Genomic DNA, 23,400 nt, shown 5'->3' on the forward strand with positions numbered 1-23,400 from the left:
TTTTGTTTTCTAAGTTAAGAACAGCATTGCTGGTGGCATGGCTCTGCCCCTTTGGCAGGCTGGTCTCAGACCCGCCTCCGGGGTTAGAAAGGTGGCTGCAGCCAGCTCCTGCCCAGGTGTGGGGTCTGGAGCACGGGGTGGGGGTGGGGGGGGAGGGATGAGGCTCTGGGTGGGATGAGCACCCATGTAGTGACTTGTGAAGTGGAGAGACAGAGTACGCATGGCACCCAAACTGATCCAGGCCCCAAACTCAGCTCCATGCCACTCCTTTAACATGGCCAGAGCCTGAATCAGAGAAGCAATGTGAGTGGCAAACGGCAAGCTGAATTAGAATGGCGCTGGCCGTATCTGCCTGGGTTGAAAGGAAGCTGTGGTAAGAACTATAAAGGGATTTTATTTATATACTAGAGGCCCAGTGCATGACATTCGTGCACTGCCGGTGGGTGCGGGGGGGTCCCTCAGCCAGGCCTGTGGTTCCCGCCACCACTGCTGCGCTCACCAGCCATGAGGCCGGCTTCTGCATTGAGCGTCTGCCCCCTAGTAGTCAGTGCACGTCATAGCAACAGGTCGTTCCAGCGTTGGGTCGATTTGCATAATAGCTTTTTATTATATAGGATAAAATAACTATATATAACAAAAGGCTGATATGTTAAGTGTCCCTTCGCCCATCCGACTGGTCGCTATGATGCACACTGATCACCAGGGGGCAGACGCTAATGCAGGAACTGCCATGATGTGCACTGGCCATTAACAGAGAAACGGCACCGTGGAACTGGCGCCGACAAAGCAACACTCGGCTTCCCCCAGGTGGGACAGAGGCCCCCCACCACCCTGGAGCGACACCCCACCAAATCACAGCTGACACTGCCATGGCACAAAATGTGGCCCACAGCCCAGCCCAGAAACGGTGGCTGTGGGTGCTGGGTAATGGCATCACATAGCAATGCCTGGCTTCCTCTCCCTAGCAGTGAGCCTCCTTGGAGTTTCTTCAGCCCAGGAATGCAACTTGCTTTATAGTCAGGTGCAAAGATTTCACACTGTAACCAAATGTCTGTGAAGTGTTTTCATGTGCCTCATCTCATTTGATCCTCACAGAAGTCCTGGAGCAGGTAGATAGGAGACTCGATGGAATCCTATTTTCTTTTCATTAGCAGGAAAATGGAGATTTAGGAAGTTTAGAAACTTGACCCAACTGAAAAGAAGTAAGAAATGGTGGACCTTGAAAATGGCTTCAGGTTTTCTCACTGTGCAGAATATAGTCAAACACTGCTGCAGTTAAATATATTACTCTTTGTTCTCCCTGCGTGATTTACAATAATAATCTGCTTCATGTTGATATTTACTGCTGTGTTGCTGACAATTACCTGAAAGAGAAGTTGGGGTATTTCACTGGGTTGGAAAAAGATTAGCTAAATCAGAAAGCAGGTCTACTAAGCAAGTTTATTCTATATATATAAAAGGCTAAGTTGGCTCGCACATGCGCGATACATATAAAGCTCTCACTGGCGCCAATCGCACGTGTATGTTTCAATCTGTCATTGTTGATAGTGAATTTGGTTGGCACTTCTATTATAGAGAAAGGGTGAATAGCAATATTAAAATATTTCTTCTAATTAATTTTCTTTCAGTGTGCAAAAGTCCGTGCACCAAGCCACTAGTCCTATATAACAAAGAGGTAATATGCAAATTAACCCTCATGCCCTCACAAGATGGCTGCCTATGACCAGGCCGGCAGAGGGGTTAGTGAGGGATGACCAAACGACTGAACAGCAGGCTGCGTGGGGTGACCAGGCTGGCAGGGGGGTTAGTGAGGGATGACCAAACGACTGAACAGCAGGCTGCATGGGGTGACCAGGCCAGCAGGGGGGTTAGTGAGGGACAGCCAAACAACTGAACAGCAGGCTGCATGGGGAGACCAGGCGAGTGGGGGGGGGGCTGTGAGGGGCAACCAGGCCGGCCAGGGGGGTCAGTTGGGGGCGACCAGGCCAGCAGGTGGGGCAGTTAGGGGTGACCAGGCCGGTGGGGGCTGCAATTGGGGGTGACCAGGCCGGCAGGGGGGAGCAGGTTGGGGCAACCAGGATGGCAAGGGGGCAGTTAGGGGTGATCAGGCTGGCATGCAGAGGCAGTGAGGGGTGATCAGGCCGGCGGGGGAGGGGGGGCCAGTTAGGGGCAACCAGGCAGGCAGACAGGTGAGCAATTAGGAGCCTGCAGTCCAGGATTGTGAGAGGGATGTCCAACTGCTGGCTTAGGCCTAAACCTGCAGTTGGACATCCCCCAAGGGGTCCCAAATTGGAGACGGTGCAAGCTGGACTGAGGAGACCCCCCCCCCCGTGCACAAATTTCATGCACTGGGCCTCCAGTGTATATATATAATTAGTGATAAAGATCTATGGATTCTTGTATATTTTCTGTAGTAAGAACATTATTTAATACTAGAGGCCCAGTGCACAAAAATTTGTGCACTGGGTGGGGTCCCTCAGCCCGGCCTGCCCCCTCTCACAGCCCGGGAGCCCTCAGGGGATGTCCTACTGACAGCTTAGGCCCTCTCCTAAGCCACAGTCTGGCCTCCCTCTGCAGGAGGTGACCAGGCGATCATGAGAAGGCGCCGCCCCCATCACCCCGCTGCTGCTGCCACTGCCAGCTGCCACGGCTGCCAGCCCTCGGCCTCCATTTCTTAGCGCTGGTCCCACCCCCTGCCCACTGGCGGGTGGGGGGTGATCTGGGGCCAGGCTGGCTGGGGAGGGGCTGGGGGAGGTTGAGGCACAGCAGGTCACACCCCATCCAGCCTCTGCGGAGGCGTGGTGCCGGGATTGGCCCGCGCCGCTGACACTGTGGCTGCCTCTGCAGAATGGGCAGCACTGGGACCGGAACCACACAGCCCCCTCTCCCGCTGCCTCTGCGGAAGGGCCCACACCGAGGCCTCTCCTGCAGTGGCGCCACCTCTGCTCCTGCTCCCGCAACATTTCTAAGGTGTCTACTGTGATGTCACCAACCAGGGACAGCTCACTGGCAATGCACTCCTGTGGGGGTATTTAGCTGTGGTAGCATTGCATATTTGGGGTTCCCCAAGTGTCCCTAATCTATGGAGCTGGCCATGATGATTGGGAGGCCAGGGTGGGGAGAACCAATCTGGGGGGAGACATGGTGTGGTGAAGGCTGGGACCTATCTGTGGTGATGGGCTGGCATGTGGAGGCTGGGACTGGGGTCTGAAGGCTGGACAGGGGCGAGAGATCTCACCTGAATACTGAGGGATATGGCCATTTGCTGCCCAGAGTGGTGAGGCCCGTGGCTCTCTGAGAGCATGTGCTGCTGGGGTTCGTGGGGTTTGTTAGGTCCATGCTGACAGGAGACAGGCCAAGAGACGTTGTGAGAGTTTTATAAATTTTATTTTAATACACAGCAGTGTATCCATTTCAACAAGCAAGAGTAGGGAGGGTGGGATATTTATGTCTCTGTGTGGGTTGGATGTAGGTGCAGGCGGTTGCAGGAAGCTGGGTCTAGCGTTGCTTTTCTCGGCTGCTTAGCTTCTCTTGTGACACCTGAGATGAAAATAACAGGAAAACTGCAGAGAGGGCAGGAGCCTCAAACAGGGACAATAGAAAAGTGCTGAGCGCAGGGGAGAAACTGAGGGTAGGGGAAAGGTACAGAGTATGCCTACAGGGTCTGGCTGGCCTGGGGCCCAATCTGCTGCTGGATCCGCTGCTGCTGCATGGCTGCGGGTAGTGTCAACTTTCCTGAGGCTGCTGGAACTGGGCGTGTCCTGCCAGGCCTGCAGCCAGGCCAGCGCCGCCTATCTGTTGCTGCTGCTGCTGCTGCCGTTGCTCTGTGGCATCTCTCTGTATTGTGGCTCATACTCGCCACGCTGGGGTTGCGCCCCGGGTTCATGATGGTCAAAGCCTGGCCCTGGGGGTTCAGGCCTCCCATTGCTTGCTGATGCGGAGGGACAGCAGGTCGTGCCCCGCTGGCTTGCATGGCGTTCAGGTTCAGCAGGCTGTGCTAGAGCTGAAGGCCGGGCTGGCTGGCCACTTCCTTGGCCATGTGCTGTTTGATCAGCTGAGGGTTTGACCTGAGGATGTTGAGCACATGCTGCTGCTGGGGGAGCTGGGAGACTTCAGGGTCCACAGCAGGTCGTGCAGGGCACCTGGAGAGATGCTCTGAGGTGGCTGCACCTGGGGTCTGCATAGACATCACGGGTCTGGGCATGCCTCACATTGACAGTTGCTGGGGGATGGGTGCTGGCTGCCACTGCTGGGGCTCGAGGGGCAGAATAACAGGCCCACTGACCTGGTTGGGTCACATTCAGGCCCATGGGGGCCATCTAGCTCTTGGGGGTCACTGTGCCTCCGGGCATACCGTTGTTGGTGCTCACCCACTACAGATGCTGCTGCTGCTGTGCCTCACGTGCAATCTGCCGGGCGCCTCCACTGCTGCAGGTGGGCCAGGCGGGGGGCGGTGGGGCTGGCACCTGGTTAGTGGGCTTCCCAGTGCAAACTGTGGTGGGGGGCTGTGTTCTGGCCACACTGGAGAAGCTGGCTAGTGACATGCTCACAGGCGAGGTCTGGGGCAGAGTTGGGGGCTGTGGTGTCCAGTTGTGCTGGGATGCAGTGTGGGGGGCCGATGTCAGGGCCAGCCTGACGGGTTGAACCGGGCTGAGGTAGGGAGGTGGGAATTGAGAAAAGAAAGAAAGACAGGAGAGTGGGATCGGGAGGACTACAGCTCAATTGAGGAACTGCAGTGAGTTTATTAACCACGTAATGCCTTTTATACACAAGACACTGAATAGGAGTCTGTCCAGAGGAATGTATTCTTTCTTCCTCTTAATCTCTAAGGGAGAGACAGAGCAGGACAAATTCTCGGTACAGCAAATCTCAGTAAATAGTCACAGACTTCTTGGTAAGCCATGAAAGGCTGTTCTCATTCTACAAAGGTTGCTCTCATTCTACTGATAACCGCCATCCAAACAAGTCTGGGAAAACTGTGTGGGTAAGGGTCCCAGCCTTGCTAGCCCCTTCAGGTGCAAGGACCGTGTCAGCTTACACCCGGCCTCCAACAGGCGGGGGTGGTGCTGAAGGAGGGGCTGGCAGACTCGGCTGAGGCACGGTGCGGGTGTTGATGGTGGCATCTGCTGGTGCATGAGCTACGCCTGTTGCTGGCGGTGCTGTGCCTTCTGCTGGCTGAGCTTCTGCTTGATGTTGAGGCAGTAGGGAATGGGGCATGTATTTTCTTGGCAGTGTTTGGCATGGTAGCAGCAAAGGGCCATGAACTGCTTCCACACTCCGCAACCTCCATAGGTCTTGTGCTGGCAGCCCTTGGTGTGCTGCACAACCCACCTCATCTTCTGGCAGGACAGCTGCCGGCAGTTGGCTTCACAGCACTGGGGCCTGCCTCAGGGACTGGAGGCAGTGCTGGATGGCCTGGCGCTGCCACTCCCGGAGGCTCCTGAACTGCGGCTCACACTGGCTGCTGCCCTCATGGGCCTCTTCATCCAGGCCCAGCCCCACCTTCACCATCTGTGGGTGTGGCCTTTTGTGTTGTAGCTGTTGATGCAAAGATCGTCGTCCTTGCACCCACCCTCTGCCACTCCCACAGCAGAGCGGAGACAGTACCGCCCCCTCCGCTCCCACTCCCTTGGTGGCGGGGCCACTCCACTGCAGGCCCTAGGCCAGTGATGGCGAACCTTTTGAGCTTGGCGTGTCAGCATTTTGAAAAACCCTAACTTAACTCTGGTGCCTTGTCACATATAGAAATTTTTTGATATTTGCAACCATAGTAAAACAAAGACTTATATTTTTGATATTTATTTTATATATTTAAATGCCATTTAACAAAGAAAAATCAACCAAAAAAATGAGTTCACGTGTCAGAGGTGACACGCATGTCATAGGTTTGCCATCACTGCTCTAGGCCCTCACAGCTGCTGTGGCTTTGGCCAGATGGATGTCTGGAAGATGTCTGCTCTAATTAGCCTATTATCCTTTTATTAGTATAGATACTAGAAGCTCAGTGTATGAAATTCATGCATGGGAGTTGGGTGGTCCCTCAGCCTGGTCTTTACCCTCTCGCAATCTGGGACCCCTCGGGGGATGTCCGATTGCTGGTTTAGGCCTGATCCTGCCTGCAGGGATTGGGCCTGAACCGGCCGGCAGTCAGACAACCCTCTTGCAATCTGGGACCACTGGTTCCTAACTGCTCACCTGCCTGCCTGCCTCATCTCCCCTAACCACTTGCCTGCCTGCCTGATCACCCCTAACTGCTCGCCTGCCTGCCTGATCACCCCTAACGGCTTGCCTGCTTGCCCAATCGCCCCTAACTGCTTGCCTGCCTGCCTGATAGCCCTTAACCATTTGCCTGCTTGCCTGATTGCCCCTAACTGCTCACCTGCCTGCCTGATCACCCCTAACTGCCTCTGCTTCAGCCCCTGTCGTGATGGCTTCATCCAGAAGGATGTCCGGAAGGTCGTTTGGCTGCCCAGTCTAATTACAATATTACGCTTTTATTATAGATATCCATTATTCTATCTGTTCATTTTCTTACCATGTTAATCAAATGAAGTGAATATATATAAACATATACAAACTTGTCATATGCATATATGTGTGACCCTTTACACAGGTGGCCACTCCATCCCACGATGTGGTGAGACACACGTGCAGCAGGAGGTTGGTGTTGCCTGACATTCACTCCCCCCTGGTGTGTACATGGCGCCAGGAAAAGTGTCACTCAAAGGCACTGCACACGCATCAGACAGAGAGATTAAACCTGACCAAGCGTCAGAACACAGTTTGTTCCAAACCTAAAACAAAGCAGCTGATTACAACATGCACTCAGCGATTTCAGGTTCTCTTAGAATTACCAGTCTCTTTGGGAAATCGACGGAAATGCTTTGTCTGCTAATTTTAATATGTCGTGTTAACAAGCAATCCTTTAATTAACTTTAAAATTTACTGTGTTAAACATTTAAAATTATTGAATTAAAAAACACACACGTTAGTTTTTGTTTTTAACCTCAAAAGCCCCCTCTTTATAAGGGCGTGTCTGAGTTGCCACTGGCAGGCGGGCCTCGGTATTGCCAGGGAGGTGTGTCCTTCCTGTGGCTGTAGCCTCAACTCCCCTCGGTTATGCTCCGGGCTGTGTTCATTCAATCAGTGTCCTCGAGTGATGCTGACGGCTGCCCCCAGTCCTGCGCCAGGCACCCAGGCAGGTGGGGTGGCCATCTCTGCACCCCCGGCCTCACCCTTGGTTTCTCTCAGGGAGCGTGGCACCTGGTCATGCTTACCTGCAGCTTCGGCGGCTCCGCCCTTCGTTTCATTATTAGACTCTGGAGGGATGGAACAGCTGTGTCTTCAGCTCTCACCCTTATTCGCCAGGAAGGACAGGAGAATTATGACATCTGATAGGGAGAGAGATGCTTTAACCAAAGACAGGAGTGTCTCGAAGACAGTGATCTCAATCGATGGTTTCACTGAGTTGCTGATGATCTTGAAGGTGGTCTGTGGGCTCCTTGGCTGCCGAAACCTTGTTCATCGTGGATGATGGTGACAGTCCACATACATTGACATTTTACTTATAGTTTTACCCTTTGGGCTAAATAGTACCGTGAGGCAATGCTTGTGAGTTGTGGGTAGGTTTTGGGTTTATCTATTTTTATACAATTAAGTAGAAGCTTCGGGGGGGGGGGTGGTTTAAGGGAACTCACTGACCCTACAGCTGTCTTTCTTGACGCATATTTGTTGAGGGCCGGCTAGGGGGTGACTGGGTGCTGGGGAGAGAGCAATGAGGGATTCAGAAAGTGCAAATGCACGTGACAGGCAGCATGGCCAGGTCACACGCAGGCGTGTCTTGGCAGAGATTGTCTGGGCTGTATCCTCACACACAGCTCCACTGTGGGAGCCCTGGGCAAGCTTCAGCATGAAGCGGGGTGGCAGTGTGTAGCTCGCAGAGCACGTGTGAGGGATGGAGGAGGTCATGCCACTGCCGCACGCAGCCCCGTGTCCGGCCAAGCCAGGCCCCGTTGCTAGCTGCGCTCATTCTTTTCTGGAAGGTTGCCCTGTGTGTTCATCCATGGCTGCTGTCTGACCATCACAGTTCCATGCCGTGCAAGTCCAGAGTGAACACGGCGCCTGCGTGTTGGTGTGGAAGTCAAGTGTGCGCGTTCCTGTTCTCCCTTTTAGCAGGAGTGGTGGACGATCCCTGCGTGGGGGCCGACTGTCCCAACCGGACCTGTGAGCTGGACAACGGCGGGGAGCTGTGTGGCTGCATCGAGCCTCCCCCCTACGGGAACAGTGAGTGACACCTGCCCCTCCTCGGGAACAGTGAGTGACACCTGTCCCCCCCACGTGAACAGTGAGTGACACCTGTCGCCCCCCCCCCAACGTGAACAGTGAGTGACACCTGCCCCCCACGTGAACAGTGAGTGACACCTGCCCCTCCTCGGGAACAGTGAGTGACACCTGTCCCCCCCACGTGAACAGTGAGTGACACCTGTCCCCCCCACGTGAACAGTGAGTGACACCTGTCCCCCCCACGTGAACAGCGAGTTGACACCTGTGCCCGCAATGTGAACAGTGAGTGACACCTGTCCCCCCACGTGAACAGTGAGTGACACCTGCCCCCCCACGCGAACAGTGAGTGACACCTGCCCCTCCTTGGGAACAGTGAGTGACACCTGCCCCCCCACGTGAACAGTGAGCGCCACCTGCCCCCCACGTGAACAGTGAGTAACACCTGTCCCCCCCCTTGGGAACAGTAAGTGACACCTGCCACTCCCGCCCCAAGATGGGCCCAGTGGGAGGGGCCTGCAACCGCATAGCAAAGCTCTAGGATTGCAGCTGCCTCCTCACTGTGGGTTAGAAACCAACAGCAAAGCTTTCAAACCAGGTCACCCGCAGGGAAGCACCTGCACCTGGCAGTAGGCGATGCTGTCTTCCTGGCCGCACCCTTTCCTGCATCTACGTCATAAAAGGCTGTGGGTCACTAGGGCGTCAGGACCAAAGGAGCAGTGGCTCTCGTGGGGGCGGGCGGGCGGCCAGCTTGGGCCAGCGGAGCCACTGGGCCGCTAGTAAATCCTAACAGAAACGTGTGTGTGAGTGAATCAGCCATTGCATTGGTGGCACCTTCAGCATCAGGGATTGGGAGGACCTGGAAGACGGACAGGCCAGGCGTGGTCTGACGGAAATGTGAGAATCGGGGCAAGCGTGGGCGCTTGGGCGCTTGGGCGCTCATCTTAAGGCAGCTCTGTCGCCAGGTTCAGGTGGGGCCCCAGGAAACAGCTGGAATGTGTGAAGCGAACAGTGACCGGGTAGGACACCAAGTCCTGCCCCACCGAGTCCTGGGTGGGAGCACACACACCTCCACCAGCCCCGCCCTGCCCGAGCCCAGAACTGGGCGGCACCGGCTAAGCTACACTCAGACTGCGGAGCCTGAGGCCAAGGCTTTCCAGGAGGAGGCAGCTGGGCTGCCCACACTGCCCCTGTGCAGACAGAAACTGGTCTCCATAGCTGCTTGCTCACCGGGAACGGCAGCTGACACATCCCCGTGTCAAGATCCAGAGCTCTTGGTGCTCAGCTGGGGATGCGCTGGGTTGGGGTGGCCTGACCAGTGCTGTCCTGCTCGGCGGGTCCTTCAGCCAGGCCTCCCTGAGCCAGAGGCAGGATGGAGCCTGCAGAAAAGCAGCTACTAAGCAAGTGGGGGAGTCCTGGGTTTAGGAAGAAAAGACACTTCATTAGTATTTTCTTCATTTCAAAAAGACTCTTCAAGGTCCCAGTTGTTGCTCTGAATGAGCTCATAGACTCCTTTGGATTGAGCAAAGTTCAGTTAGAAACGCCACAGCCTTCCTGCAGATTAGCAGCCATTTCTACAGGAAACGGCCATGGAGGCCGCCTTGGCTGTGGCAAGACCAGCACCCACTCTCTTGACTGTCATCGTCCTGTTTCCCACAGACTCGCATGACATCATCGATGCGGAGGTGACCTGCAAGGCGTCCCAGATGGAGGTGTCCATCTCCAAGTGCAAACTCTTCCAGCTCGGCTTCGAGAGAGAGGGCGTGAGGGTCAATGACAGGCAGTGCACGGGCATCGAAGGGGAAGACTTCATCTCCTTTCAGATCAACAACACCAAAGGCAACTGCGGGAACATCGTGCAGGTGAGGCCCTGGCGGGAGAGCCTACGGGGCGGGGGGGCGGACTGTCCAGGTGTTGGCGCCTTGACTGCTCTGACAGCGCCTCAGGGCCATCCAGTGAGGAATAGCCTCCTGGGAAAACAGCAAACGGCGTGCAAATGACCTGCCAGGACAATGGCTGTCTGTGCGGAATTATGGCTGCATTGGAGGAGTGCAATAGGTGGCAGCTTCTTCCCTGGGCCCGCTCTGTCTGCTGTCATCCTTTGTCCTGCGTGTTGACAAAATGTTATTCCTTCTCATGCCTTCAGGTCAGTAGCCGGGTTTTGCTGTTTTGGGGGATCAGGGCATCCCAGGTATCCTTTAAGAGAAATGCAGAAAAAAATACAGCTTTGGAGAAACCAAGATGGCGGCATAAGTAAACACCTGAAATTGCTGCCTCGCACAACCACTTCAAAAATACAACTAAAAGACAAAACGGACACCATCCAGAACCACAGGAAGGCTGGCTGAGTGGAAAGTCTACAGCTAGAAGGAAAGAGAAAAGCACACTGAGACTCAGAGGAGGTGAGGAAGTAAAGTGCAGAGGTATGGAGGCGCACGCGGAAAGGGCTGGCAACTGAGGACACGGCTGTCTTTTTCAATCAGGAGGGAGTCTCAAGCTCCCGACTGCTCTGAATTCCAGTTCCAGGCGAGTCTCTGGGGACCCAGACTCATACGGAGAGAAACTGGACTGTCTGGCATCGGGCAGAACTCAAGGGCGGCTTTCTCTCAGAGGTGCTTGCAGGGATTACCGCAAGACACTGAGACCCGGGACCTCTTAGGGCAGGACTGAGGATAAGTCATAGCTGTTTGCTCCGCCCTGTTGATTCCCTGAGACCCCGCCCCACCCAAGCTGTGGCAGAGGCTTTTGCATATGAATAACCTAGCCCTTTGCAATCTACAATTACCTAACAAACTGCAGCTGGGTCAGAAAGACCCAGAACATTCAAAAGAAGGCCCAAGGCCCCACAGCAGCTTGCATTGCTTCACACCTGGGCCTCATCTGGGCACCTCCAAATCCCAAACAAAGAAGAGGAATCTGCAGATCTCTCCGTAGCTCCTGCTGGGTAGCCTCAGGCAGAGACTAAATTAGCACCTCCTTTAGAGATCCAAGAGCCAGTGTACCCAATGGTCAGAGTGGGACCATCCAGATTACAACTCCTCAGATCCATAAGGGACACACTCAGGGGGCAGACTCAGTGAGCACCAAAGCCCCACTAAATCAAGTCTTGCCCCATAAGGGTGTCTCCAGCACAGAAGTTCTCCCATCGTAGACACAGTTGATTCTCATAGCCAACTGGCCTGGAGGTCAATTCCTCCCAGTGATACCAACAACAATCAAGGCTAAACTACAACACTATTGTGCACACAGCCCACAAAGGGGTGCACCAAGAGTGTCCACATCAGGTAATTGGGGAGGCTGAGCCACTGAGCCCTATAGACACCTATCACACAAAGCCACTCTATCAACACAGGGAAGCAGCCAAAATGTGGTGACAAAGAAACAGGTCACAAATGACAGAAATGGAGGAAACCAAACTACTGGATAGAGAGTTCAAAACCACGGTTATAAGGTTTTTCAAGAATTTTCTAGAAACCACTGATAAATTTAGTGAGACCCTCAATAAGCCTAGTGAGACCTTTGAGGATATGAAAAATGACCAACTAGATATTAAGCATACACTGACTGAAATAAAGAATATTATACAGTGATCCAACAGCAGACTAGAGGATCGCAAGAATCAAGTCAAAGATTTGAAGTACAAAGAAGTAAAAAATACCCAACCAGAAAAGCAAAAAGAAAAAAGAATCCAAAAATATGAAGATAGTGTAAGGAGCCTCTGGGACAACTTCAAGTGTACCAACATCTGAATTATGGGGGTGCCAGAAGAAGAGAGAGAGCAAGATATTGAAAACCTTTTTGAAGAAATAATGACAGAAAACTTCCCCTACCTGGTGAAAGAAATAGACTTACAAGTCCAGGAAGCGCAGAGAACCCCAAACAAAAGGAATCCAAAGAGGACCACACCAAGACACATCATAATTAAAATGCCAAGAGCAAAAGACAAAGAGAGAATCTTAAAAGCAGCAAGAGAAAAACAGTTAGTTAGCTACAAGGGAGTACCCATACGACTGTCAGCTGATTTCTCAACAGAAACTATGCAGGCCAGAAGGGAGTGGCAAGAAATATTCAAAGTGATGAATGCCAAGAACCTACAACCAAGATTACTTTATCCAGCAAAGCTATCATTCAGAATTGAAGGTCAGATAAAGAGCTTCACAGATAAGGAAAAGCTAAAGGAGTTCATCACCACCAAACCAGTATTATATGAAATGCTGAAAGGTATCCTTTAAGAAGAGGAAGAAGAAGAAAAAGGTAAAGATACAAATTATGAACAACAAATACACATCTATCAACAAGTGAATCTAAGAATCAAGTGAATAAATAATCTGATGAACAGAATAAACTGGTGATTATAATAGAATCAGGGGCATAGAAAGGGAGTGGACTGACTATTTTCGAGAGGAAAGGGGTGTGGGGGGTGTGGGAAGAGACTGGACAGAAATCGTACACCTATGTATGAGGACAGTGGGGGGGGGCGGGTAAGGGCAGAGGATGGGGTGGAAACTGGGTGGAGGGGAGTTATGGGGGAAAAAAAGAGGAACAACTGTAATCTGAACAATAAAGATTTTTTTAAAAAATAAAATAAAGTGGAAAAAATAAGACAAAAAAAAAAAAGAGAGAAATGCAGCCGGGCTCCCGCTGTGGTGTCGGATTCCCCACGTGTAGGTTAGCACAGCCTCTCGCTGCTTCTCTCCCTCCTGTTATCTGTGCTTTCGTTCTTTCTGTTCATAACGAGTTGTTAACATGGAGTAAGAAGAGGAAGCTGCATTTGCTCATTTGGGTTCGTGTGGGCCTGTCTGGGAAAGGATTTGGTGGAGGAGAGATTTTGAATTAAGAATTAAAAGAAGACTTACATGACCTGCTGCTGGCAATGCTTCATGCTGCCCCTGCTTGGGTGCCCAGAGAAACGGGCTGGTTGTGGCCAGAATTCATGAACTCACCCTGTGTGGGCATCAAGGGTGTCTGACTGGAGGGTGCTGCTGGCGTCTATTGTAATACTCGCAGTAAATGCGGAGGCTACCTCCCTACTGATTTATACTGGCCTCGTAGGGGTATATGAAGTGAAGCCATTTCTCCACTTCAGGACATGGATTTGAAATGCAAGCCACGTGCTCCTCCCAGATTTAACGCTCTCTGACCCCCTTTGCTTTGCAGTCCAATGGCACTCACATCATGTACAAGAACACAATCTGGATAGAAAGCGCCAACAACACGGGCAACATCATCACCAGGGACCGGACCATCAACGTGGAGTTCTCGTGTGCTTACGAGCTGGACATCAAGATCTCCTTGGACTCGGTGGTGAAGCCCATGCTGAGGTGAGGCTGTGGCCGGCGGGTCAGGGGGCGCCATCATGCCAGCCAGCTCTGAGCGCTGAAGCACGAGGACGAACAGCCCCTATTTCCGTATCTGACTTCCTGCCTGAGAGTGGCACCACCCAGTGAAACTTCCCAAACTTCCAGACGGGCATGCTCTCCGTCTGTCCTATCCAGCACAGTAGCTGTTGGCCCTGGGGGGGGGGGGGGGAGCTGCTGAGGACTGATGGTCATTTACGATGATTTCATGGCCACACGTGGCTGGAGGGGACCGTATGGACAGGGCAGCCTTGGACCCCACTGCTGCCTGCGTCGCCTCCCTCTGCGTGTTCAGCTCGAAGTGGCAGGTAACTGAGTAAACATAACTGCCGGGCCCCCTGCCTCGTGGTCTTTTTCCCTTTCAGTGTCATTAACCTGACCGTTCCAACCCAAGAGGGCAGCTTCACCACCAAGATGGCGCTCTACAAAAACGCCTCCTACAAGCACCCGTACCGCCAGGGCGAGGTGGTGCTGACCACGCGAGACGTGCTGTACGTCGGGGTCTTTGTGGTCGGAGCTGATGCCACCCATTTGATCCTGACGCTGAACAAGTGCTATGCCACACCCTCGCGCGACAGCAATGACAAGCTCCGGTACTTCATCATTGAAGAAGGGTGCGTAGCCTCTCGCCAGGCACAGCCTTGGCCTTCACTGTCACATTAGTCTACTCCGCGTTTTATTTTTTAAAATTCTTTATTGTTGAAAGTACCACAGGTGTCCCCCTTTTCTTCCATTGACCGCTCCCAGCCTGCCCCCACCCCCAGCCCAGGCCTTCACCCCCTATTGTCTGTGACCGTTCCTGATGCTTATATGCATGCAAGTCCTTTGGTTGATCTCTTAATCACCAGCAGCCCTCCCTGCCTTCCCCCTGAGGTTGGATGGCCTGTTCCATGCTTCTATGTCTCTGGACCTATTTTTGTTCATCAGTGTATGTTGTTCATTAGATTCCACAAATGAGTGAGATCATGTGATACTTACTTTTTCCAACTGGCTTATTTCACTTAGCATAATGCGCCCCACGTCCATCCATGCTGCTGCGAATGGTAAGAATTCCTTCTTTTTTACAGCAGCGTAGCATTCCACTGAGCCTACGCCATAGTTTAGAGAAGGGAATAGGAACTAATGCTTGTTGACTTCCTACAAGGCCAGCATTTTGCATCCATGAACTATCAGATTCTCACTACAACCTGGAAGGTAGATGTGAGAGGCCTCATTTTATGAATGAGACGGCTCAAGCTTAGTGAGAGCAAGCAAGTTGCTTGAAGTCACACGGCAGTTTGCTGGTAGATCCCCAAGCCCACACGGCATTAACTACAAATATATTTTCCATGTGATCAGAGGGTCTGTCCTTACTACTTGAAATTTTAGTTTGAAATGAATGTGAATTACATGAAAATGAAAGAATGTAAGGAGAATAACTGAAAGTGAGTAGGACATCTATTAAAATTTAAAAAGAATTAGAATAATAGCCTATAAAATCAAAGAGTTTCTCTTTACTCACCACTATATGCCCAGCACCTAGTATATTTTCTGAAATATAATGGTTATGAAACAAAATTTTATTGAATGAATGAAAAAACGAAGACTATAGATCCAACAATAATGATAATTATCTTAATTTTTACAAACACTGGTTGTGTCAAGCAGTAATTCTTTTTTGATAGCTTGATTGCATATGTAATTTGTATGCACTAAAATGCGTTTGCTTTAAGTGTAACAGTCAGTGATGCTTGTAACCTTACAAGAGGAGTAGGAGCACCACCATGAACTAGTTAGAACATTTCCATCCCCTAATGCAATCCTCCTTAAAGCAGGTGACTTATTCATCCAACTTCTTTTTCTATTAGATGTAGGAGAGACCCATTCCAAGTAGCTTATGCAAAAAAATAAAATAAAATAAAGCATTTAATCATCACAAAACCAACTCCAGCCGTGGAAGTGGCTTCAGGGACGATTGGACTGGGGCAGATGCTGCCGCACCCTCCCCCTCGCTCTGTCCCTTGGCTCTGTCCGTCTCTGTCTGCCCTGCCAGACACTGGCCGCCCTAGACTCACATTCCCACAGCAGCGCCCGAGCCCCGCTCCCCGGCTCCCGGGAGAGCATGGGGAGCCTTCCCGGGACCACGCTTCTCCTGTGTCTGCAGGGATGCAGCATGACGTCACCTGGTGGGTCTGAAAACAAAGACAAATTAGCAGAAAAAGGTTTCATAATGTATTTAATACAAGTTTTATGTGACACAGGAGCCTTCAGTATGGGAATGAAGACCCACAGCAGTGGTTGGACCTGAGTGCTGTGTGCTGGGCTGGAGGGACAGGCAGGGAGCAGGGACCGGCCAGGCATGAAGTTACTGTAGTGTCATCTGCTCAGCTTCTCCTCCGAGTCCCTTTTGTCTTAAGAGATAAGAATGGTCCTTTCCTTGGGGTGTCAGGGGGCACCTCTCCCATGAAGGTTTTATGACTTGTTTCAGGTGGAAAGGGTCAGGGAGAAAGTCAGGGTGACCTTCCTGCTTCTGCCATTTTCTCAGACTCACTCACCTTCAAGGATTCAGTATGCCAAGGTGCTGGCTTCGGGGGAGCACCACGGGGGAGGGGGGCGTGTGCATCAGCTTTAAGGTTGGGATGGTTCATCAGCAGAAGGGTGTGGTCTGGGCAGACAAACAATAAGCCACAGCTTTGCAGATGCAACAGGCTCAGAGGAGGAAGGTACACAGCCAACCCCGCTGGCTGGGCGTGGCCGTGGCTGGGTGTGGCCGTGGCTGGGCTCGCAGGCGTGATGTGGAAGTTTCAGGAAAGATCTCACCGAAGCACCTGACTTTCTGAGTTGGTTTCCAGCTTCTTCTAGGCAAAGGGAAGGACTTGGTAACCAGTTGGTGTCCTGCAGGCCGAGATGCCCGGACTAGTGTCACTGTTCTCCCTTCTTCCTCGTCTCCCCCTCCCTCCTCATCTCCCCGTCCCTGTCATGGTCCTTCCCATGATGAAGGGCTGAGATCCGAGCCACGACCACATGCCTATCCAGGTGATGTGGCTTGTGCCTCCTCTGAAGGTCGCTGTGGCACTGAGCATTTTTTAAAGGGAGTTAACAGACTTGACCCCAAGAGGGGGAGTGGGCAAATGAGTGTGTTCCTGAACCTCGGCTTCCCCAGGGTCTCCATGAAGGCCTTGGACTCGAACTGTGACTGGGCGTACAGGGATTCTGCCACGTGGGAGAATTTCAGTTCAGGAGTCCCCTGACCTTGGTTAGCGGTGTGTGTGGTCTCCAGCGAACTTGCATGAAGCGTGATGCTCAGGGCTGAGTGAATGAGCAGCAAAATGGGCTCAAGAATCCTGAGGAGTCCTGTTCCTTCCAGCTGGTGGAGCGCAGGGAGGGCGCCAGCGTCCATCAGTGATTCGGAAAGTAGCCAGGGGACATGCAAGTCACTCCCCCTCCTCTCCGGGTGCCGAGGCGGGGGGCTTTCTCCTTGGGGGGGACAGAGAATTCTAGAGCTTGACTGCTCACACGCAGGCAGCACACAAACAGCCCAGCTCTGCTCCCCTGGGCCCTTCCTTCTGTTCCATGTTCTTCTGAGACCAAAACCTAAGTGATCTCTCGTAGCTGGGGGTCTGGTTAAGCGGGAGGGGCTTGCATATCAGGGCTATGACTATTTTAGAATCTTTGAGCCAACTTAGATTATTCACATAGTAACAGTGACAAGAAACAGTCTAGCAAGTTTTTGTTTCCCCTCATTTAAGAAACTACTGCCTTGAAGCCTGAGCACAAAACTGAATAGGTATAGGGATGGTGAAGGACTGTTTTCCTTTATAATCCTCCTACTGAGTTAGTTAATTCTGGGTGCTGGGGGAAGGCAACTAAGGAAAGAGTCCCCCTTGTATCTTTATCATGTAAAGAACCTCTTAGCTCCAATGAGCCGCCCTGGGCCACACAGCACAATGCATCACTTCAATTCCTGCGTCCAGCGCAGACTCCGCATGCCCCGTGTGTGAGGGGGGCACCCTGGGGAGCATGGCTTGATTCTTGCACTCCAGGGGCTCAGCAGCGCTACTGGCCCACCAGGAGCAGCCCCTTGTTCCCGCCTGGCCGCTGGGGGAGGGAACACTTACAAAGCGGGGAGGCCTACGCTGGTGTGGGAGGAAGAGCAGGAGCTGAGCGGGATGAACTGCAGAGACTTCCAGGTGGGGAGACATGATGTGAGAAGACCCGAGGCATGAGATTGAACATTTGGGGAACTCTGAGTCCTGGAGGCAAGATCTGCAGGCCTGAAAGCTGTCAGTGCCGCGGAGGAGAGAAGAGGCTGCCTGCCTCCGAGCAGTGCTCCCGCGCATCCCTGACGGCTTTATCTCAGCTGCTGTCTCCACGTGGGAAGAACTCCCAACAGGGTTGAATCAGGGGCTCCTCCCAAAATGGATGGTGATGAACATACAGAAGTAACCTTGAGTTTGTTAGCCTGATAGCATAGCCCACAGCAGCATGAGGGAGCAGCATAAGAAGCTGAAACGTAGGGAAACTGAGTTCCATCCCCACAGTCATTCTGTTTTTAGATGCAGTTAGGGTCCTAATTGGAGGTGCTATTTGATGTTTTTAAAACAAACGATGTAAATATGAGGACGTAGTCATACATGCCAAACCCACACAATCCAGAGGTCACTTTCACATGCAAAGGCATTTTTACCATTTACAATGGTTTTATATGAAACCCTATATAATAAAAGGGTAACATGCAAATAGACTTGAACAGCAGAACAACTGAACAACCAATCAAAGCGTAATATGCTAATGATATGCTAAGGCTGCTCAACCGCTCACTATGATGTGCACTGACCACCAGGGGGCAGACAGTCAACTGGTCGACCAGTTGCTATGATGTGCACTGACCACCAGGGGACAGATGCTCTGACTGGTAGGTTAGCTTGCTGCTGGGGTCCAGCCAATCGGGATTGAGCAAGATGGTCCAGATATGCCCTTGAATCCTCCTGCGGTCCCTACCTGGCCCAATTGTGCACCGGTGGGGTCCCTCAGCCTGGCCTGTGCCCTCTCGCAATCTGGGACCCCTTGGGGGATGTCAGGGAGCTGGTTTCAGCCCAATCCCGCAGGCCCCTCGCCTTGGGAGGGTGCCAGACACAGGGCTCCTGGCTAGCGAGTGCTCCTGTGGCAGTTTGAGCCTCTCCTGGTCAGGACTGATTGGGCGGGAGCCCACGGCAGGCACAGTGGGGCCAGGATGAGTGGGAGCAGCAGGTGGCATTGGACTGCAGGTTTTGGCCCGATCCCTGCAGGCCACCCAGAGGGACCCCACCCATGCACGAATTTGTGCATCAGGCCTCTAGTATGAAAATAAGAAGCAAAGGTATTATTTTTTCTGAAAAGGTGTCAGAACATTAAAGACAACACCATCGGCATCGAAGAGAACGGCGTCTCCCTCACCTGCCGCTTTCACGTCACAGTCTTCAAGTTCATCGGGGATTACGACGAAGTCCATCTTCATTGCGCGGTGTCACTCTGCGACTCGGAGAAGTACTCCTGCAAAATAGTGAGTGAATCTCGCTGCCCCATCCCCCCCATGGGTCACACGTGCCAGGGTCTATGTGACTCCTCAGGGTCCTTCAGGTCTCACGGCCCCTGGAAGTCCTCGGGGGCTTGCAAGCGGCAGTCGCCTCTGGGGAGACAGTGAGAGAGGACACAGCGGAACAGTGCCACTGACCCCTCTGTCTCCGCAGTGTCCGCTGTCCAGTGTGGCACCAGGTTAGGGTCTCCCAAACCCGGCACTGCTGACATTTGGACCAAATCATTCTTTGGGTGGAGACTGTTCTGTGCATCGTCAGATATTGATCAGCTTCCCTGACCTCTACCCCCTAGATGCCTGTAGCTCCTCCAACTCAAACACCCCAGAACATCTCCTAACATTGCCAGTTGTCCCCTGGGGGCAAAGGCGGCCCATTTAAGAACACTTACATCAGAGTCTCAAGGAGCCAGGTCACCCGAATCTGAGGTAGACACTGGGGCCAACCTCCACTCCACTGAGAAGCAAGCTCCTGGTTCAAGACACACTTTATCCAGCTGTTCTTCACTTATAGTTTTTAAATATATTTTTATTGATCTCAGAGAGGAAGGGAGACAGAGAGAGAGATAGAAATATCAATGATGAAAATCATTGATCGGCTGCCTCCTGCATGCCCCCTACTGGGGATCAAGCCCGCAACCCGGGAATCGAACTGTGACCTCCTGGTGCATAGGACAGTGCTCAACCACTGAGCAACACCTGCCAGGCCATCTAGGTGTTCCTTAGCCAGGGATTGCCCTGAAGCTCATCCAGAGCCATGCCAGGGCCTGAGGGTGTGGAAGGGCGAGGGGGGGATGAGGTGACAAGCCGATCCTCTCTTCCACGCCAGGTGTACTTCCCACCATGTATGGCTAATGTCACTAAGATCTTATTGCACTGGTCCCTAACCTTTAACACTCCAGCTTTCTGCTTACCCCATATTTACAAAATTGAGATGTGAATTATAGTCAGAGCTTCTTCCACATGCTGCTGCATAATTAGTGTCTGATGAGATACAGCACTCCTCATTCCCAGGAATGCATCTAATTCTAGTGCGGAGAATACATTTCAGTCTCTTCAACAGAGAGCCTAGAGTCTGGGGGCTCTGATCGAGAAGGCATTGGGCGCGTTAATCTGAACAGTGATGGTGCTCGGGGCAACCACTGCCTCGGGAGGTGGAAACATGGTGGAAAAGAGATACCAGCCTGATCGTGTAAAATTTCCCCTGTTGTTCTGTCTTTCAGAATTGCCCACAAAATTCCAGGATTGCCACAGAATATACCAAAGAACCTAAAGAACAGATCATTTCAGTGGGACCCATTAGGAGAAAAAGTATGTATGTTTCCTAAAACACACTATAAATCATGAAAACAAGGGGAGGGGAAGGCCTGAGGCAACTCTTGTCTGCGCGTCACCCGTAATGTGAATCTAATGAATGAGGAGCTGAACATATGATGCTTCATGATGATACCCTTTTCTTGACTATTAAAAATTCACAATCACACTGGGCTTTTCCTTTTCCTCCCCTCCCTTTTAAGCAGGGGTGGGGAACATCTGGCCGGTGGGCCTTCAAATCATTTGGTCTGGCCCTGCCAATGCATTATGGGTCAGTTAATTAAATGTTTGACCAAATATAACAGGCTGAATTTTAAGTTGATAATTTTATATGGGATTCAAAAATGCCAACAGAATAAGTGGGAGGTACACTGACACTCTCCCAGGAACAAACTGGAAATACAATTAAAGTTATAGAAAAACCAGCCTGAAAAATCAGCTGAAGACTAGCTGGAAAGAACCCTGATAACCAAGGACGGAAAGAGGAGACCACATGGCGTCTAGTAGGAAGGGCAGAGGCTCAAAAGGGCTGGCTAGACTCCTTCAGACACCAGCTAAAGTTCCAGAGGGATAGCTCAGCGGTGGGGGTTCCCACTGAGAACTCTGGGGTCTAAACCCCCAGCGAGGCCCCCCAGCCCACAGCATCAGAAATGAGAACTGCGTTCACAGAATGTCAGGCTGTGAAAAGCAGCAGCATTGCCGACTGCCTGAGAGAGACGGCTGAAAATACAGGCACCCTCTTAAAGGGCCAATGCACAAAATTTCATGTGCAGACACTCACGTTGGGCTCCAGCAGAGGTAGAGCAAAGTAGACTAAAGCTGAGTGAGGAGAGTCTAGGGTTGGGGGGCCTGGGGTTGGCGCTCGGAGGGCAACCAACTGAGTTTCCTGTGCTGAGTCATTCTTGCACCCTGTGAAGGACATCTTTCTCTGGTGGACCTTTGCTATCTAGGCGGTTTTGGCCTGGGGAAAAGGCAATTCCCCACCCTGCTGGAAGACCTCTCACCCACTCCGTGGTCAATAGCCTGATACTGATCAAGACTGGACTGCAGGCAGAGGCAGATCTCTAGAAGCTTTGAGTCTTTGTCTAATCTCCTTCTTGGCCCAGGGCTAGGAAAAGCACATCTTGGTCATTTCCAAAGGCACCCAGCCCCAGCAGAGGGAGCCACAAGCTGTGGATTGGTGATAGCTCCAAACAGGGTACTCAGGACCAGTCACAAATAGTGTCTGACGTTGTCCTTCACTAGATATTTGGAGTAGAAGCAGATCTATCTAATACATAGACACAAACCCAAACAGGCAGCCAAAATGGGGAGATAAAAAATCAAGCCCCAAGTGAAAAAACAGGAGAATTCTCTGGAAAAAGAGCTAAATGGAATGGAGAGAAGAAATTTATCAGATATAGAGTTCAGAATAATGATGGCAAGGAAACTCAACAGCATGAGAAATGATATAATAACTATGAAAAAAGATCAGTTGGGAATAAAGATTGACATAGAACTAATAAAGAACAAATTGGAAGGAATATACAACAGATTAAGGGAAGCCAAGGATAAATCAGTGAATTAGGAGACAAGATAGAAAAAAATCACTCAATCAGAGAAGCAAACAAACAAACAAAACAATTAAAATACATGAGCAAAGCTTAAGGGAGCTGTGGGACAACATGAAACATAACAATATTTGCATCATGGGAGTGCCAGCGGGGGAAGAAATGAGCAAGGCATAGAGAACATGTTTGAAGAAATAATGGCAAAAAACTTCCCTAACTTGGTAAAGGGAAATGTCACAAAAGTTCAGGAGGCACAGAGACTCCCATGCAAGAACGCAAACAGTCCCACACCCAGACACTGTTATGCCCAGAGTTCGGGGTCCCCAATAATCCACCACCAGGGAGCCTCCTTCGATGCAAAAGCAATGAGTCTTTACTGATCAATTCTAGAATTGGCTCCCAGCCTCTATCCGGCACAGTGGTGAGGCGAGAGAGCGTGTCCCAGGAGAACAAAGGTTATATAGGGCTAGCTATTTGGGGTGGGCTTTAGGGGTGACGTGAGTTACAGAGATTGGTCAGGGTTTTACAGCATAAGGGTCAGGAAGTGACCATCACATTCTGAAGGTTGGAGCCGTCCTCCACTATAGCCTTATTAGGACCTTAGCTACATTTCTGGAGCTTCATTGGTCCACTCAGGTGGGTGGTTGGGAGAGTTAGGACAATACCAGCATTCTTGTGGTCACTCTCGGGGGGGGGGGGGGGGCTTGGGCTGAGGGCCCAGCCTTGCAAGACAAGATAGAGGAGAGGGAGAAGAGTATGTCTCTGCTTCGTCCTTGAAGAGGGAGGAGGGTGTATTTCTGCTTAGTTCTTTCAACACATTATAATTAAAATGCCAAAAACTAAAGACAAAGAGTGACTCTTAAAGGCAGCAAGAGAAAAGCAATTTGTTACCTACAAAGGAGCACCCACAGGATGTCAGCTAATTTCTCATAAGAAATTCTACAGGCCAGAGGGAATGGCATGAAGTATTCAAGGTAATGAAAAGCAAGGATCTGAAACCAAGATTACTATATCCAGCAAGGTTATCATTCAAAATAGACAGTGAAATAAAGAGCTTCCCAGACCATTAAAAAAAAAAAAAAAAAGCTAAAGGAGTTATCACCACCAAATTAGCAATGCAAGAAATGCTAAAAGGACTTCTGTAATGGGAGAGAGAGAGAGAGATAGGCATAAAGAATGAAAATGGCTATAAGTAAGTACCTATCAATAATAACCTTAAATGTAAATGGATTGAATGCTCTAATCAAAAGACACAGAGTAGCTGAATGTATATAAAAATATGACCCAATTATATGCTGTCTACAAGAGACCCATCTCAGAACAAAAGACTCATACAGGATGGAAGGGA

General features: G+C 51.4%; 1 protein-coding gene across 2 annotated transcripts in view; it reads left to right on the forward strand.

The window, feature by feature from the left end:
• Positions 1–23,400, forward strand: part of TECTA (tectorin alpha) — a gene marked incomplete at its 5' end in the record, with an annotated part of 106,799 nt that overhangs the window by 77,599 nt on the left and 5,800 nt on the right. For both annotated transcript variants that reach the window (XM_081113346.1, XM_081113347.1), the window contains 6 exons: positions 8,173–8,283; positions 9,940–10,142; positions 13,438–13,601; positions 14,003–14,251; positions 18,996–19,158; positions 20,412–20,499. In XM_081113346.1, the coding sequence (XP_080969472.1) occupies positions 8,173–8,283; positions 9,940–10,142; positions 13,438–13,601; positions 14,003–14,251; positions 18,996–19,158; positions 20,412–20,499 (978 nt within the window). The remainder of the gene's footprint in view (positions 1–8,172; positions 8,284–9,939; positions 10,143–13,437; positions 13,602–14,002; positions 14,252–18,995; positions 19,159–20,411; positions 20,500–23,400) is intronic.

Source organism: Myotis nattereri (assembly GCF_964212035.1).
Source record: "Myotis nattereri genome assembly, chromosome: 19".
Lineage (NCBI taxonomy): Eukaryota > Metazoa > Chordata > Mammalia > Chiroptera > Vespertilionidae > Myotis > Myotis nattereri.